The sequence below is a fragment of the Argentina silus genome (genome assembly GCF_951799395.1).
Source record: "Argentina silus genome assembly, chromosome: 4".
In the NCBI taxonomy this organism is placed as follows: domain Eukaryota; kingdom Metazoa; phylum Chordata; class Actinopteri; order Argentiniformes; family Argentinidae; genus Argentina; species Argentina silus.
Window position 1 is genome coordinate 4,512,491 of NC_139658.1, and position 15,358 is coordinate 4,527,848.

The 15,358-nt window shown below is 41.8% G+C and overlaps 3 protein-coding genes across 5 annotated transcripts; 2 read left to right on the forward strand and 1 right to left on the reverse strand.

The window, feature by feature from the left end:
• Positions 1-956: 956 nt before the first annotated feature.
• Positions 957-3,691, reverse strand: LOC310802992 (coiled-coil domain-containing protein 42-like; the record flags this gene model as incomplete). Its single annotated transcript, XM_083667628.1, has 7 exons — positions 957-1,037; positions 1,382-1,543; positions 1,852-2,073; positions 2,415-2,615; positions 2,844-2,948; positions 3,160-3,211; positions 3,612-3,691. The coding sequence occupies 7 exons, from the start codon at positions 3,689-3,691 to the stop codon at positions 957-959; spliced, it is 903 nt and encodes a 300-aa protein (XP_083523754.1).
• A 727-nt stretch (positions 3,692-4,418) lies between these two features.
• On the forward strand, positions 4,419-7,367 carry b3galt6 (UDP-Gal:betaGal beta 1,3-galactosyltransferase polypeptide 6). 3 transcript variants are annotated; one of them, XM_083668378.1, is made up of 2 exons: positions 4,419-4,699; positions 5,160-7,367. In XM_083668378.1, exon 2 carries the CDS (start codon positions 5,170-5,172, stop codon positions 6,187-6,189), a length of 1,020 nt encoding a protein of 339 aa, XP_083524504.1. In that variant the 5' UTR covers positions 4,419-4,699; positions 5,160-5,169; the 3' UTR covers positions 6,190-7,367. The 3 variants fall into 3 exon arrangements, with proteins under 3 accessions (XP_083524504.1, XP_083524503.1, XP_083524505.1); XM_083668377.1 differs by having other exon boundaries at positions 4,419-4,654; XM_083668379.1 differs by having other exon boundaries at positions 4,438-4,552.
• Positions 7,368-12,639: 5,272 nt separating this feature from the next.
• tmem167b (transmembrane protein 167B) lies at positions 12,640-15,257 on the forward strand. The gene is made up of 3 exons (XM_083667913.1): positions 12,640-12,745; positions 13,645-13,776; positions 13,934-15,257. Exons 1-3 carry the CDS (start codon positions 12,736-12,738, stop codon positions 14,014-14,016), a joined length of 225 nt encoding a protein of 74 aa, XP_083524039.1. The 5' UTR covers positions 12,640-12,735; the 3' UTR covers positions 14,017-15,257.
• Positions 15,258-15,358: the final 101 nt, after the last annotated feature.

Below are 15,358 nucleotides of genomic sequence, written 5' to 3' on the forward strand. Positions count from 1 at the left end.
ACAAACTGTTTCTTTATTGTGAGTTAAATTATGTTTTGTTATTGTGAGAGAAGATAATCGTTGGCATGTGGAATGAAACGGTAAAGATGTTTTAAAAGAAGAAAAAAGCTGAGAAACGTATGCTTTGACACTGTGATAGGTTGTTGTTTTAACTTAAAAACATGAGTATTAGTTCTGTCACACCCTGGTAATGATGTAGAGAGACTGTTTGTTTGGGACAGCGAGAGAACCAGTCCCAAATCGTCACACAACACTGACAGTTTTAACATTTTTATTTTTTACTGTGATTGCTGAATGTATTTATGAAGCTGAGAGGTGCAATATTATACCCATCAGCATAAATTGATTTAGAAACTCAATTAATTGAAGGCATAACTTAAAAAAACGGGCTTTTCTGACAAATGGTTTGGTTAATTTGTCTTCTATCCATGGTTGGCCAAAGTGCAGATTAACTACAGCACTTCTGTGATCGCTTCTGTTGTTAATCTGTTAGCTACTACTCTCTGCAGATGACTTAAGAATTGTGTCCCTCTGGGTTGAATTATGAGTAGAACATGTTTTTTTTATGTTTTAAAAAACACTCACTGGTCTGTTGAATAACTGTATTGTTTGTCATGTCATGCTCCACCATACATTGTTCAGTCAGGACAGTTTGTAGTAGTCAGGTCACTGATGGAGAAAATGTCAACCCCAAAACATCCACCACAATCCATTTTCCAATAAAAGAACCTTAAGTCCATATCTCTTGCCATGTCTTGACTCTTTATTTTAAGCACTGAACTTCAAACAACGATTCCCTGTGAGTCGTTTCATTGAATGTCTCATGAATATCTGTACCTTCAACTACTTATTAACTAGAACACATTTGCTAGAACACATTTGAAGTCAATTTAATGCATAGTCTTTCAAAAAACAGGAAAGCTTAGTTGATGGTCAGCTGAAGTGATTATTCTAGGTCAGGGTTGAAAGTATGGTCTTGTTTCAGTCTTTTTCACCTCGTCCCATACGGAGATGAGATTTCTAAGGAACATCTGAATCTGAAAGTGAAGGAAAAATCTGTTATTGATATTGCCTAAGCTTTCTCTCCAGAATGCATAATCATAATAAACAATCTCTTTCAGTTATGGTTTGATAATTGCATCTACTCCCTGCCGGATATCCTCAAGAACATGCTGTGGGGATGTGAACTGACTGAAATTTCCTGCCCACAACTAAAGAGTTTAGCAGGAGATATAGTATTATGAAATGGTGGCACCAAAAGTTCTAGATTACAAGAATACTAATTTGATTGCTATTATGAGGAAATGGTTGGTACTAAAATTGAGATTGGAAAATAATCCCTCCAGAAAGTTTGGTGTCTGATGAGCCCTAACCCACACACCTTCTCCAGCTGTTTGAGTGTGTCCTCCAGGGCCACTGGTGGTTCCCCGTCTTTAACCCTTTTGATGGTGGTCTGGTACAGGTTGAGCGTGGCCATTTTGATGGTCCCCAGCAGCAGGGTTTTCTTGGCTGCTGTGTTCTGGATGTAAGCCCACTGCGACTCCTGAATACATATGATGAGGAGAAAGTTGGTGCGCTCAAAATATCCCTTCATGCGTACAGAATTTTGGCACAAAAATAACGTCACAGTTGAGGAGAGTGTGCATCAGGAGAAGCTGGTGGAGGTAGAAATCGCATGCATGAAAATGCATGTAAAACGTGTTTGATACCATTCCTTATTCCATTCCATGTATTATAATAAGCCCGTCCTTCGATTTCTGCCTCCACCAGCCTCCACTGGTGTGTGTGTATATGTGTGTGTGTGTGTGCGTATGTGCGTATGTGCGTGCATGTGTGTGGTCATGCCCTCACCCAGTGCAGGGTCTCAGTGCGGGCCTGGTCCAGTGCACTCTGCAGTTTGGCCAGCCTGTTGTTGTAGTGTAGCAGCTTGTCATTAGTCTGCTCCAGGTAGTGTGTGAGCTGGGTTCGGGCCGTCTCAGCATACACCTGGTTCTGCTGGGCACTGGTCAGTAGGTCCTCCAGGTTCTGGACCAACGTGGCTACCCGAGACATCACCTGCCACGGATCCTGGAACTGAGGGGGAAGGGGGGCAGAGAGGGAGGGCGCTACCACTGTTGGAATACAGTCAATAGAATGGCAGGCTGGGGTATTATACCAACTCTACCTACCATAGTTATGCTTCTCTCATAACCACATCTGAACTGAATGGTCTCTAAGAAGGATACAAACCCATGCAGTTTGAGACTGTCAGTCTCCATCACTGTCATGAATCCAGAGCATTGTGCATTCACTACAACATTGATCTCACCCTGCAATCTTTGATCTCACCGTGCCTCTTTATTCATACAAAAACGGACACCCCTATAGGGTGAGATGGGTCTCCTACACCTTATACTGTGTGTATCTCTCATTACCTGTTCGCTGCGTTTGACCACTTTATCTAGATAGCAGGGGTAAATTTCCTGCTTCTCGGTGTGAGCAGTCAGGCCATCTCTCTTTTTGGTGAGGGTTTTCAGCTCCTCTCTCAACACATCCAGGTCCGCTGCTTTCTGAAAGGCTAGCTCCCTCTCTCGTTCTGCCTTCTTCATTGCCCGGCCTTGTTTCACTTTGTTCTCCTGAGAGAGGCAGAATGGTATTTGATATGGAAACACACATATCTATTGATTAAATCCTTGAGATGGGAGGTTAGCAGACAGCTGTCCAGATTTGTTATGGCTAACTTGTCTGTGACCCTTTTCTGGGGAGACCTAATTATTTCCACAACAGTTAGAATTATTAGAATTAGAATTGACTTGGAAAAGATAGACCAGTGTCTCTATAGGCGCATTATTCAAAGAGGATACCTTGAGAAATGTATCAAAATTGCTCAGGTAGTCCTTTATCTGAATCTCCCTCTCTTGCAGGTCTTTCTCCCGCACATGCTGAGCTCTGAGTGTGTGACCAAAGTCCTGACATGGGGTGAGAGAGAGAAGGGGAAGGTTTATGTGTCAGCTTCAGATAGTATCATATTTGACCGACTGTATAAATGTTTTAATATGCTCTGTCCAAAATGTAATGAAAGTACTAAAGGTAAGACTGTCCTATTTCAGGATATTGACAGATCAGTTATGTTTACTATCGACCTTAATTATAAAACCAAATATGAAATTATCAAGTCACCTCTTTGAGGACCTCCATAGCCTTGTGTATATCCAGCTCCTCTCTTCTCTTCCTGATGAGCCGAGTGGAGGGTGTCAGAACATCCTCAGTAGGCGATGGGGCTTTTCTGATGGAAGGACCAGCTCAATGTATGATCATTCAGGGGTGATATGGTAATAGCAACTTTATTCATACAGCATTTTATTTTTATACATTGTACTCAATGCTCTCACTAAAAACATAACATATACAATTACAAGATAATGGAAACGAGGATCCTGTCCAAAAGTTAAATCACCTTGTTCGACAATAACCTCACATAGCCTACAGTACTGTATTTCTCCCCCAAGAAATGGAATTATCAACTTCCTTGCAGGTGCAGATTGTTCTCTTTTCTATGTAACATCTATGTAGGTGTTGAGGGGTAAGTTCATAGTGTTATTATACATAGTGTGGGGTAGGTTTGCACTTACAGAAGTTGTTTCTGAAGGTTGTCTCCAAAATATGTTTTGAAGTAATCAGAGAGATCTTCTGCTGCTTTCCTGCCCTCCATGTCTATGGCCTTGCTGTGCCAGCCTCTGCTATCACACCACTGACTGCACTCATTATCAGCTAATAATAGCCTACATAACAATGGTGTCTCTGGAACATTAGAATGGGTGGCATAGATATAGAATTAGACATTCTAGAGAACCAGAACGTGTTGAGTTATCTATTCCATATTGACCATAATAATAATAATAATAATAATAATAATAATAATAATAATAATAATAATAATTATTATTATTATTATTATTATTATTATTATTTATTTTGTATAGCGCTTATCTCAGTCCTCAAAGACACTTACATTCCATGGCGAGAACAAGAATAGATAGATACATCAAAAGTAAAACAAAAGCACAATCAGTAAAATCAACAATAAAAAAAAGCAAGTTTAAAAAGATGGGTTTTGAGGGATCGTTTGTAGCGAGGAGAGCGTGCTGGATTATTTGATGTGGTTTGGGAGAGTGTTCCAAAGAATGGGGAATGATGTTTATATGATATAACATGTTTATATGATGTTTGATAGTGACCCTTCATCATTAATGATCATCATCATCATCATCATCATCATCATTATCATCATCATTATTATCTCGATTCCATCCACTGGGTGGCGCAAAGTGCAACACTTCCAAAACCAAATCCAAGTCAAGTGCCTGCGTCATCATTTACTCCTCATCGGTGTCTGTTGTGTTTATTCCGTGTCATTTGGCACGAAATGAATAGAAAGAATAGACAGCTAATATTTCTAAACACAAAACGATTGCCCTTATGGTGAAACTGACTTACTACATTTCCAGCGACCAAGGATCGTGAAGAGATATGCAGCAGTCATGCAGGCTTGCGTCAATTTGTAACTAGCAAAGTGAGCAAAGCATTCATTCCTCGATTGCTAGGCTAGTGGGTTTAGCCAGCCAACTGCGCAGTTGTGTTAGTCTAGCTAGCCACAGACAGTTGCAATGTCCAGGTAACCGTTCATCAATGTATTCAACATCTTGTGTGACACTGTCAGGTACTGTAGTGTCAAATGACTTTGCTTTAATTCTATCATTCTACTTCTGATGTATGCAAGAAGCATGCTAGCATGTAGCTAGCTAGCCACCTAAGCTGTCTGGGGTTGTGTGATAGAACGGTTTGGTGACCAGTTTACCATCTCTTGAGTCCTTCAACCCCCCATAGCATGCACATTTGGCCGTACCTATCGTACTAGCTGCAACTAACTATACGCAATGACTGTACTGTTTGCATTGCTGTCTATGCAAATCGGTTATATTAATGTTCAATTAAGCTGATACAGGCTGCCATTAAATCTATGCATTGTTTGTTACTGTTATATTGTTACTGCTATATTTTTCTTCTTTCTTTTTACGAACATTTAGACAAATCTTTGCTATGGCCGTGATTGTTGTTTTTTCAAGAGATTTAGTGGATTTGCATTGGTTACAAATATCTCCCTTTCTTTCCCTCCCCAGTTTCAGCACCATGAACCTGGTACGCCTTGTGTGTCGCCATAAAACAGCCTTGGCCATTGGAGGAGTGTGCCTCTTTGCAGTGGTCCTCCTCTTCCTTGCCAAGTGCACTTCTGAGACATTGAAGCAGGGCCAGGTGGACCCCCCAGGTTTAGCCCCCCGCGCTCACGCCCTGCAGTCCCGGCCTGAGCACCCCGAACCCCCCTCACGCCCCAAAGACCTCTCAGCCTTCCTTGTAGTCCTGATAACCACAGGACCTAAATACACAGAGCGAAGGAGTATCATCCGCAGCACCTGGCTCGCTAAACGTGACCCAGATGTTCTAGCTATGTTCGTTGTCGGGACCGAGGCTCTCCCCGCTGAGGACATGCAGAACCTGGGCGTGGAACAGGCCCGACACAAGGACCTCCTCCTGCTCCCCGAACTCCGGGACTCGTACGAGAACCTCACACTAAAGCTTCTTCACATGTACTCCTGGCTGGACCAGAATGTGGATTTCAAGTTTGTGATGAAGGCAGACGATGACACGTTCGCCAGGCTGGACCTCCTCAAAGAGGAGCTGAAGGGGAAGGAGCCCAGCCGGCTGTACTGGGGTTTCTTCTCGGGCCGGGGCCGGGTGAAGACAGCGGGGAAGTGGAGGGAGAGTGGCTGGGAGTTGTGCGACTACTACCTGCCCTACGCACTGGGTGGAGGCTACCTGCTGTCTGCCGACCTGGTACACTACGTGCGCATCAACGCTGCCTACCTCAAGACCTGGCAGAGCGAGGATGTGTCGCTGGGGGCGTGGCTAGCACCTGTGGATGTGAAGCGGACTCATGACCCGCGCTTCGACACAGAGTATAAGTCCCGTGGCTGCAGCAACAAGTACCTGGTGACGCACAAGCAGAGTCTGGAGGACATGCTAGAGAAGCACCAGACGCTGCAGAGAGACGGCAGGCTGTGCAAGGAGGAGGTGAAGCTCCGGCTTTCGTATGTCTACGATTGGAGTGTCCCCCCCTCACAGTGCTGCCAAAGGAAAGATGGCATCCCCTGACCTCTGACCCCCCTAACCCCCACTCACCAGTGTTTCCCGACTACTCCCCTGTCATGCCTGCTGAACTCTCGTTTGTTTGTTTTTGCTTTTGTTTTTCCAAAAACATTTTGTCTTGCAATAGATCTCAATAGAAAGCTCTGTGTTTTTTGGGATCTCCAGATGCTGCAAAATGCCCTTTGTGCCCTCACCCCAGCCCTGTAATGTCTTCGTTTTTTTATACGTACCTTGAATTAATTAATTTATTGATTTATTTATTACTGGACCTCTTGTTGTCACAGCACACTGGTACTGGACTGGGAGAATAGAGGTGTACCTATATAGGAGTGTAAAGGACCTAGCTTTAGCTTTTTGTCTTATTTATTAACAGCAGATGTTGGGATTGGGAATGAGGTCATCTAAAGCAGGCATCATTCCAGTATATTCACTGACTGACGAGACTTATATGCCTTTCCCATGGAATAATGGTACCGAGTCAGGGCTAGGTGCTTTGTGCTGTTGTACTGAATGTGTATTTAGACTGAATGTGTGTAATGTAGGCTTCTCTCCCCTGTCCTCTGCCCTGTTTATGGAGGGTATATTGAGATTTACAATACCTGCTGTCAGTGTTTGGTTAATGTATATACAAAGGTGTGTGTGTGTGTGTGTGTGTGTGTGTGTGTGTGTGTGTGTGTGTGTGTGTGTGTGTGTGTGTGTGTGTGTGTGTGTGTGTGTGTGTGTGTGTGTGTGTGTGTGTGTGTGTGTGTGTCTGTGTGTGTGTGTGTGTGTGAGAGAGAGTTTCAGCATGGTTGTGCTCCAGCTGAGCAGCTGTTTGTTTCCGTCCATGTGGGCAAAGATTGGAGAACTCAATTTACCAGCTGGCACGTGGTCACTTTTCAACAAGCAATTTAATTTTGATATACACAAAATGACAGTCCAATGAATTTCATTTTAATCTGACAGTCTGCAATTTCAATATCTATATCCTTTAAACATGGCATTGTGTGCAACAGCTTGGATAAGATTGAAATGCTGGTCAAAGGTGCAGCAGATGTTGCACAAAAGAATGGCTTCCTTTATTGTTGTCAAAAGAAAACAGTTTTCGGACTATGACATCGACTCTGTCCTCACCCTACACATCACAGATATCGTAAGAGCTACTGCCACACAACTTCAACTTTAATATTTGTTTGAAAATGTTGACCCTCTTGAATGTTTTATTAAAAGGTATTTGTGTAAAGTGTATTTTGATGATAACATTCTTCATTATCAATTATACACATTTAGACAGACACTTTACACAAACTGTTTTCCTATCTACGGGACCTTACTAACTCCTACAACAATTATCTGTTGTAATAAAACCCTAACAGACTTATCATTCTTTCGACGATTAACTAGATAATTGGGATTGCACAGTTTTGATCTGTCTCCTGTCCTGAGAGGAGTATTCTGCTACATCACATTCTCTTCATCAGTCTCTACAGATCCTTGAATGCAAGAAGAAAAAAAGTGCTCTTTCATTATTGAAAACCAATAATACATTTTAGCATTGAATTCCTCATCGGGGTGCTTACTGGAGATCTTTGGCTAATTCCCTTTTAGTTCTTCATTCATTGGCCATCCATTGTTTGTTTGTTGGCTCCATTCTCCTTCATTGGATAGGGACTTGGATGTGCCTCAGGTTGCCTCTCACATGCATGAACATTCTCCATGTCCTCCCTTCGCTTCAGTTCCTCTAGCTCATACTGCAGGAGAGAAAAAGGACCAGAACAGCTGATAAACAGGATTCTCAGCATAGGACATGGTCACATCGTTTTACATTTATCGTGAGCCATTCAAAGCTTTCACAATGTCTCAATAGTGCAGACTGACTTGCAAAGGAGTTTGCCCCAGTTCTATTTCAAAGGCCCCAGTCCTCGTAGCCGTACATGGTAATTGATGAGGTGTTCTGAAAGAAAACGTACCGCCTGTAGTCTCTGCTGCCTCTTGCGTAGTTCCTGCTCTAGGTCAGATGGCAGTCGGAGGGTCTGTTCTCTCTCCCTGTGATGCTCTCGCTGCCTCTGCTCTAGAACACGCTGAAGCTCAGGCTTCTCCCCAGGCAACAGACCCCTGTAGACAGTCAGAATCACATCAAACCATTTTGGCTTTCAACATTGACAATAAATGTTTGGTTTTGGTACTCATTCATATTGACCACAATGTCCTGCACATAGGTCATATACCATAACATGAAAATCACCTGAAAGCAGAATTCAACTTTTGAGAGAGAGCTCACGTGCCCCCTGTAGTAATCTGTTTGGAGGTGTTTTCCCTCAGGGGGAGTAAGTGTTAAACACTACCTCAGCACTTATCTCCCGTGCAAAGCAGTTCAGGTACTGTGCCCAAGGTGGAGAGGCCATGGCCTGGGCAAGAGGCTCTAACTCATCCCTTGGACACTGAAACACTGAACTAGAGGACCAATGAACGAGTGACTCACCCACAGGCCCAGTGTAGGGAACCTGTGTCTGTTTTATTCTGTGTCAGTCCAACATTTGAGATTGATGATGGTGTGAATCCATTATTGCTTGTAGTAAAGGTCTATCTGCTCTATTTCATTTACCTTTGCTACTTGGACACACCACATCAGACATTACAGTTATCCAGAACCTGATTCCTCCAATAATTAGTTTACTAGAGGGTTAATTATTCTAGTACACACAACACAGAGAGGTATGGCATGAACCATTACAGCACAGCTGAGATTCATGTATCGTACTACAGTATACTGATGGTATACTGTCTTGAATTCCACTACCATTGACCCTGGACGAATTAGACACAAATCTAGTCTTGTTGACTGTGACTGCCCTTACAGTTGGTGGCTGAACAGCAGCTCGCGGTGCAAGTCTCTGTGTTGGGGGGAGTCCAGGATGGGATTGGTCAGCTTTCTGGGCCGGATGAGGCCATCATCCAGGTCCTCTATGACCAGGCGAGGCGGGGCAGTTCTGCAGCCATAGGTCTCTCTGCCAGAGACACACAATTACACTTTATTTGACCATTCTTGTTCATTCTTGACTTGATATTTCCTTAGAAATCATATGATATAATGGTAAATTACATAGTATTTCCTTTTTTATTCCTGTTGAATTCATTGAAAGAAGCACAAGTCCCACTTTCTACAGTTTGCTATCAGGTCATGACAACATTACTACTGAAGAAGCAACATGATCCAGAATCCAACTCACCTTTTCTGTGGTTTATGATACCCATTCTCTGTGTGTACTGTGTATTGTCAATTAGACAGAAACCTGAACAGTGCCTCTCTATTGTTACATTGCATTTCAGTGCAAACACTAAGGCATGCCATCGGTCTCAACTCAAGCCAAAAGCCATCCTCCTGTAATAGAACGGTTCCCTAACTTATTTCATGATCTGCGTCGTCAAAGCTTTGGGTATTTTTCTGTGACTCACTAAATAAACAAAGTCAGCATTTATAGCCTCTTGTCAACCCAATACGAATCACCTACAACTACAACATCTACAGCTACAATACATTCCTTCAGTAGTCAACAGGTACAGAAGTTTACACAACTCAAATCTCTTGTAACAGTGGACATTCTTCTATGTATAGAATCAAATTATGATAATACACTCATTCACACTCACAGCATCACAATCACTCACTACATATTTATGATTTTAGTTACTTCCTTCATCAAAGAGAACAGTGACAGCCTTACCAGTTTGCTGTGGTACAGCTGCATATCAGATGAATCACTGAATGTCCGAAGAGCCAGGCTTGAGCTCTGATGTCTGTTGAGTAGGTGCACCTCAGGGCTGCTGGTCAAATCTGATTACCTGTCTAATTGTCCCTCCTTCCTCCAGTGTGTTGTCCCCAACAGAGAGCAGATGGGGATTATAAACAAACATCAGAGCTAACCTCTCTGAAAGAGTTAACCTGTCTTAAACAAATACATATTACCTATCACTTGTTGTAAGTTGCTTTGGATAAAAGCATCTGCTCAATGTCAAAAATGTAAATGTAAATGTAATGTATTGCATTGGCAATCCTCACTGTTTGGACCCCACTGTAACCTCACCTCTCTTTCTTTGATTCCCAGGGATAAGAAGCATGTGACTCTGATGCTCACAGGTACACTACCGAACTGCCAAGGGACCTACCAAGGGTGCCAGGAGGAGACAGATGACAGCTGAGCCTGGTTAACAGTGCCAGTGCTTGTTCCCATCAGCCCTGTTGACACCCACACAAACTATAGTTTGTCTGACAATGCTCTTATCTACAGTTAGCCATGTATTGATTTCAAAGTCAAAGTCAAAGATCTTTATTGTCACACACTCTGTGAGCAGAGCAGTGAGATGGTTAGTTCAGTGTGGCAGTATGTTTTGGGTCATTGATTTACTGTATGATGAAGCACCATCCAATGAATTTGAAGGCATTTGCTTGCACTCAAGCAGACAAAATGTTATTGTACATTTCAGAATACATTCTGCTGCTGCCGTCAGTAGTTACAATCATGAATTAAGACCAGTTACAAGTTAGACAGTTGTAGTGGTAGCTATACATGCCCAAACCTAAAACACCTCCTGCACCATGTTTCACAGATGAGGTGGTATGCTGTTTTTTTTTCTCTCTTGCAATCACTCTGGTACATGGAATCTTATCTGTCCACAAGAAGCATCTGTAGTTTGGCTGGTGACATATTCTGCAGATGGTAGTCTCTACATTCACGCCTACCTCCTGGAGAATGTTCCTGATCTGTGGGACAGTTGTTTTGGGGGTTTTCTTAATTATGGTGAGGATTTTTTGGTCATCCACTATGGAAATCTTCCATTTGCGATTGCTGAACTCACCAGTGCTTTATTTTTTATTTTTTAATGATGTTCCAAAGTGTTGATATTGAAAGTGTTGGTTTTAGCAATTTTTTTCTGATGTGACAGACACCTGTCTTACCGGAAACACCTGTCAAGCCAATTGTCCTATTAGTTTTGGGTACCCTAAAATTGGAGGACTATGCATAGAAAGTGTTGTAATTGTTTGATTTAAAATGTGTATGAATGAGTGTAGAGCCAAAAGAAGAAAAAATGCTTCACTGTCCCATTACTTAAGCAGGGCACTATATATTTACCGGTACTGCAAAATATCCTATAGATAGCAGCACTAGATAATATAAGAGTTCAATGTGAAAACCAATAGCAGCATGTTGGTGAGTTGTGTGTGGAAGAGTCATTCGTCAACGGGATAGCTGATCGTTCATCAGTCTGAATGGCGTGTGGTGGAAGCTGTCACAGAACCTTTTGGTCTCAGGCTGGGCACTCTGGTAACGCTAGTCTTTGAGGTTTTGTTAGCCTTCCTCAGACATCTGTTGGTGTAGATGAGTTTGAGGGCAGGGAGCGCGGCTCGAGTGATGGATAGTCTTCACCATCCTCTGTAGTGCCTTACGGTCCTGAGTGGTGCCACATACCAGGCGATGATGCAGCCAGACAGGAACATTTCAGAAAGTAATTTGTGTGACATGGGGCTTCGTCTGAAGACGAAGCATTGTTTTGCTCAGCTAATTGGCTTGACCTAGAGATACAGATATCCACCTGGCTTACCTTCCAGAATGATGTGTGTTATGACAAACAAGTCACAAGCTGACAGCTCATGACTGTTCATAACATCTGTCATGTTGTTGTCGGACAACAAGTAAACTTATCGATGACACTTATCAATGACATTCCCCAAAAGACAAGAGTTTGTAATTCACTGTGTTGCTGGCATGGTCCTAAATGCATAAAGTGCCCAACTAATGATTTAAGTAAACAATTTACCCCCTTGAAGAGTGCTTTGAGCATTGGGGAAAAAAACTGTGTACAGTAGATCCAAATCCAATCCATCATCTTTATCAATTATCATTATGGATGGTATTTACTCACCCTACCTCATGCCTGCTGCACCTTACCTGCTTGTGATTAAATCATAGTCGATGATTATGTAAAGAGACCCAGTGTGACTCAATCATCATTATGCATGACACAAATAAACCAGGCTGTCATATGGAATTATGGCATTTTGTGGTTCATTCTTCCCAATCGAGGTGTGTTGTTTGCAAACAGAATGAGATATGCCTCTTTAATTTTCCTGTAAGCTTACATAGATACCTTATATCCATCTTTAATTACAAACTAAAGTTGGATATCTGAAATTATGTTCACAAAAGTTGTCAAGTATAGCTATGAAATCTACAGGAGTAGCAATGGGACAATTGGGAAGAAGTCGAATTAAAATAAGTATGTCGAAGAACTATAGTTGGACTTGCTGAAGCAAGTCCACTAATAATAAAAATAAGTATGACTGGTAACTTCTGAAGCAAGACCGCTTAAGTATATGCTATGAACTAGTTGCTATCGAAATTCCATTGCTCTTCCCTAATTCAACTCGAACCAGGATATTGATTTTTCATCCATTAGTCGACGTTCGTTAGCTCCTGGCTGTTTACTGTCAAGGGAGGATAACATAACAACATGGATGATTGAAAATAACTGGCGATTTTACACCACAGGCTTGTACAACAGTAACCTGCGAAAATGACAAATGGTGAGTTTGTTGCTTTGTGTAAAAGGTAATCTTGCAAAACGACCTATTTAATGCCAGTCAGTCCCCTTCCTCGCAATTCGTATATCATAGCTAGTTTACGTTAGCTACTAACCGAAGCTCAGCTACCATAGCTTTCTGTAGACGTGGCCACACATACAGTAGCACAAATAGAACTAGCTTTTGGATTTGCAGCAAGTGTCCAATTCATTTGTTTCAAACCCTAAGCATAGTAAGTTGTTTTGATGACCTAGCTAGAAAGCTAACTTAGTTACTGCCCTTCGCCGCTAGTTAGCTACAAGGCTATTACGTCTAGTGTCACTTATTTTGTCACCCCGTCTATGTCAATACATTGTGTGTGTAGCCAAATGTACTATGCCATCTTAATTCAGTAATGATGGCATACAGAGTATGTTTACTGTTAATTTACCCAATTATACTTATGTGAACTATGTTACCACAGTGAACAACTGTCTATATACTTTTGTAATGGGAGCACATAGGCCTAGCCTTCGTAAATGTCTAACTGGTTTAGCTTGCAATGGTATTTTTAACAGATAGGCCCTTGACTACTGATTCAGCTAATCAACTGCTGGTAATTAGGTAGTTAAGTAAATCAGGTGTGCTAATGCGGGATAGAACACAAATGTGCAACCCTGGGTGAGTCCAAGCAAGGACTAGAGTTGAGAAACGTGCTTTTGTATCTGTTATCTCAACAGATACTTGTGTGTAGCCATTTGCTGTGGTCAATATCTAACTCACCAAGGCGATAGCACAAGTTCATGAGAATAAACTATTCATCATAAATCACGGTGCCATCATCCTTCATCACACAAAATGAGTCGGATGCTATTGTAAACAAGACATGACAGTGTAAATAATCCTTATTATTGTGTTCACAGTGTACTCTCTCGATGGCATCCTGGTGTTTGGGCTACTGTTCATCTGCACGTGCGCGTACTTTAAGAAAGTCCCCCGCCTCAACAGCTGGCTGCTGTCTGAGAAGAAGGGGGTGTGGGGTGTGTTCTACAAAGGTAAGCAAGCAGCGTCAAGGATCATCACTGGTACAGCATCGTAATACACAGAATATATTCAAACATCAGATAATATCATTCTGACCATTTAAAGAGATGCTAAAATATGTTTTTCTTTTATCTCCTTGTCTTACACCTCCACCTCTCCCTGTCACAGCTGCAGTGATTGGGACCCGGCTCCACATTGCAGTAGCGGTATCCTGCCTGTCAATGGCTACCTACCTGGTTTTCTTAAAGTGACAGAGTCAGGCTAGGGATTCACTGGAATGGACTGGACTCATACAGGCATGGGCAGACTGGACTGGGCTGGACATGAATACTGTTTTGACAATGTGCCCAAAAACGCCTGTTTGCCCTGTAACCCTGGAGACCTCTGTGAAAGAACCCAATACTGCCCCCCTCTGGCCAATGGATTCACTCACTACGTTCCTCTAAACCTGGCATCGTTCCTCTAAACCTGGCATCGTTCCTCTAAACCTGGCATCTCTGCACGTCACTGTCATCCAGTTTATCCAGAATTTCCTGTATGAGAGGAGGAAACACTCCTGCATCAAGTAGTGTCCTCATTTCATTGTTAATAATTGTTAATAACCCTCCTAAAGTCATTTTCACTACACTCACTGGTTTATACTGGAAAGAAGGCTTGTGTAAGGAGGAAAATTAAGTTAAAGAGTAAAGATGTTAAAATGTTAAATATGTTTCTGTATAAAGTCTTAATGTAGCTGGATAAGAATATTTAACTATGACAGAGACCTGAAGGTCAGAAGCTGTTTTTCTTCTGCACCTTGGTGAAATAATCATATTCATCCTCAGCCACCTACTGCAAGCCCAATGTCACAGATAAACAGGATACTACTGGGTCCCAGCTACCTTACTTAGCCAACCTCTTCTTGAGAGGAAGAGGCAAAAACTGTCTTCAATTTCACATTAGCCAAACATTCTTCCTGTCTTTTAACAACATACTTTTCTTCCTGTCCTGAGTTTGTACTTTTTCTCTGTTCTATGTGTCATCTCTTCAGTTCAATTAAAAGGGTGCAAACTTTGCACTAGTGTTGTTCAGTGAATCTTGCCCCATGTATTCATACATGTATCCAAGGTATAGCTCTTGTTGAGTTCTGCAGATGACAGGTCCGGTCAAATAAATCAACAGAACAAACAGAAAACAAACAAATTTAAGAAACCAGATAGTGCAGTGTTTTTCTTATGGCAGTGTGCTGCATAAATACATTTTGCAATATGAAGATAAATAGGAGAGATGTAGAACATATTCTTGCAGTCTCAATTAAAGGAAACTGTCAAAACACTAATGTGTATGATACTCATGGGCTTGGTGCAGCCAGGATAGATCATGTAGGATAGACAGATACTCTGACAAAATCCCTTTTCACTAATTTCACCTTATTTTGTGTATGCTTTAGATAAATTGTTACAGTAATATATTGTGTTAATTGGAATTTCCATTAAAGGTCCAATAAAAAATATCCTGTGATTTCTTTTTTCTGTTTATGTACTTTCCTATTTGATAAATACTTGTGTAAAATCTATAAAGAAAAATACACTATTGCAATAGAGGTATTTGAGA

What these genes read in the sequence shown, in the direction of transcription:
- tmem167b (XM_083667913.1), top strand. An exon ending in GTGGGGTGTGTTCTACAAAG is followed by an intron (nt 13,777 to 13,933) that starts GTAAGCAAGCAG and finishes TCCCTGTCACAG; the next exon opens with CTGCAGTGATTGGGACCCGG.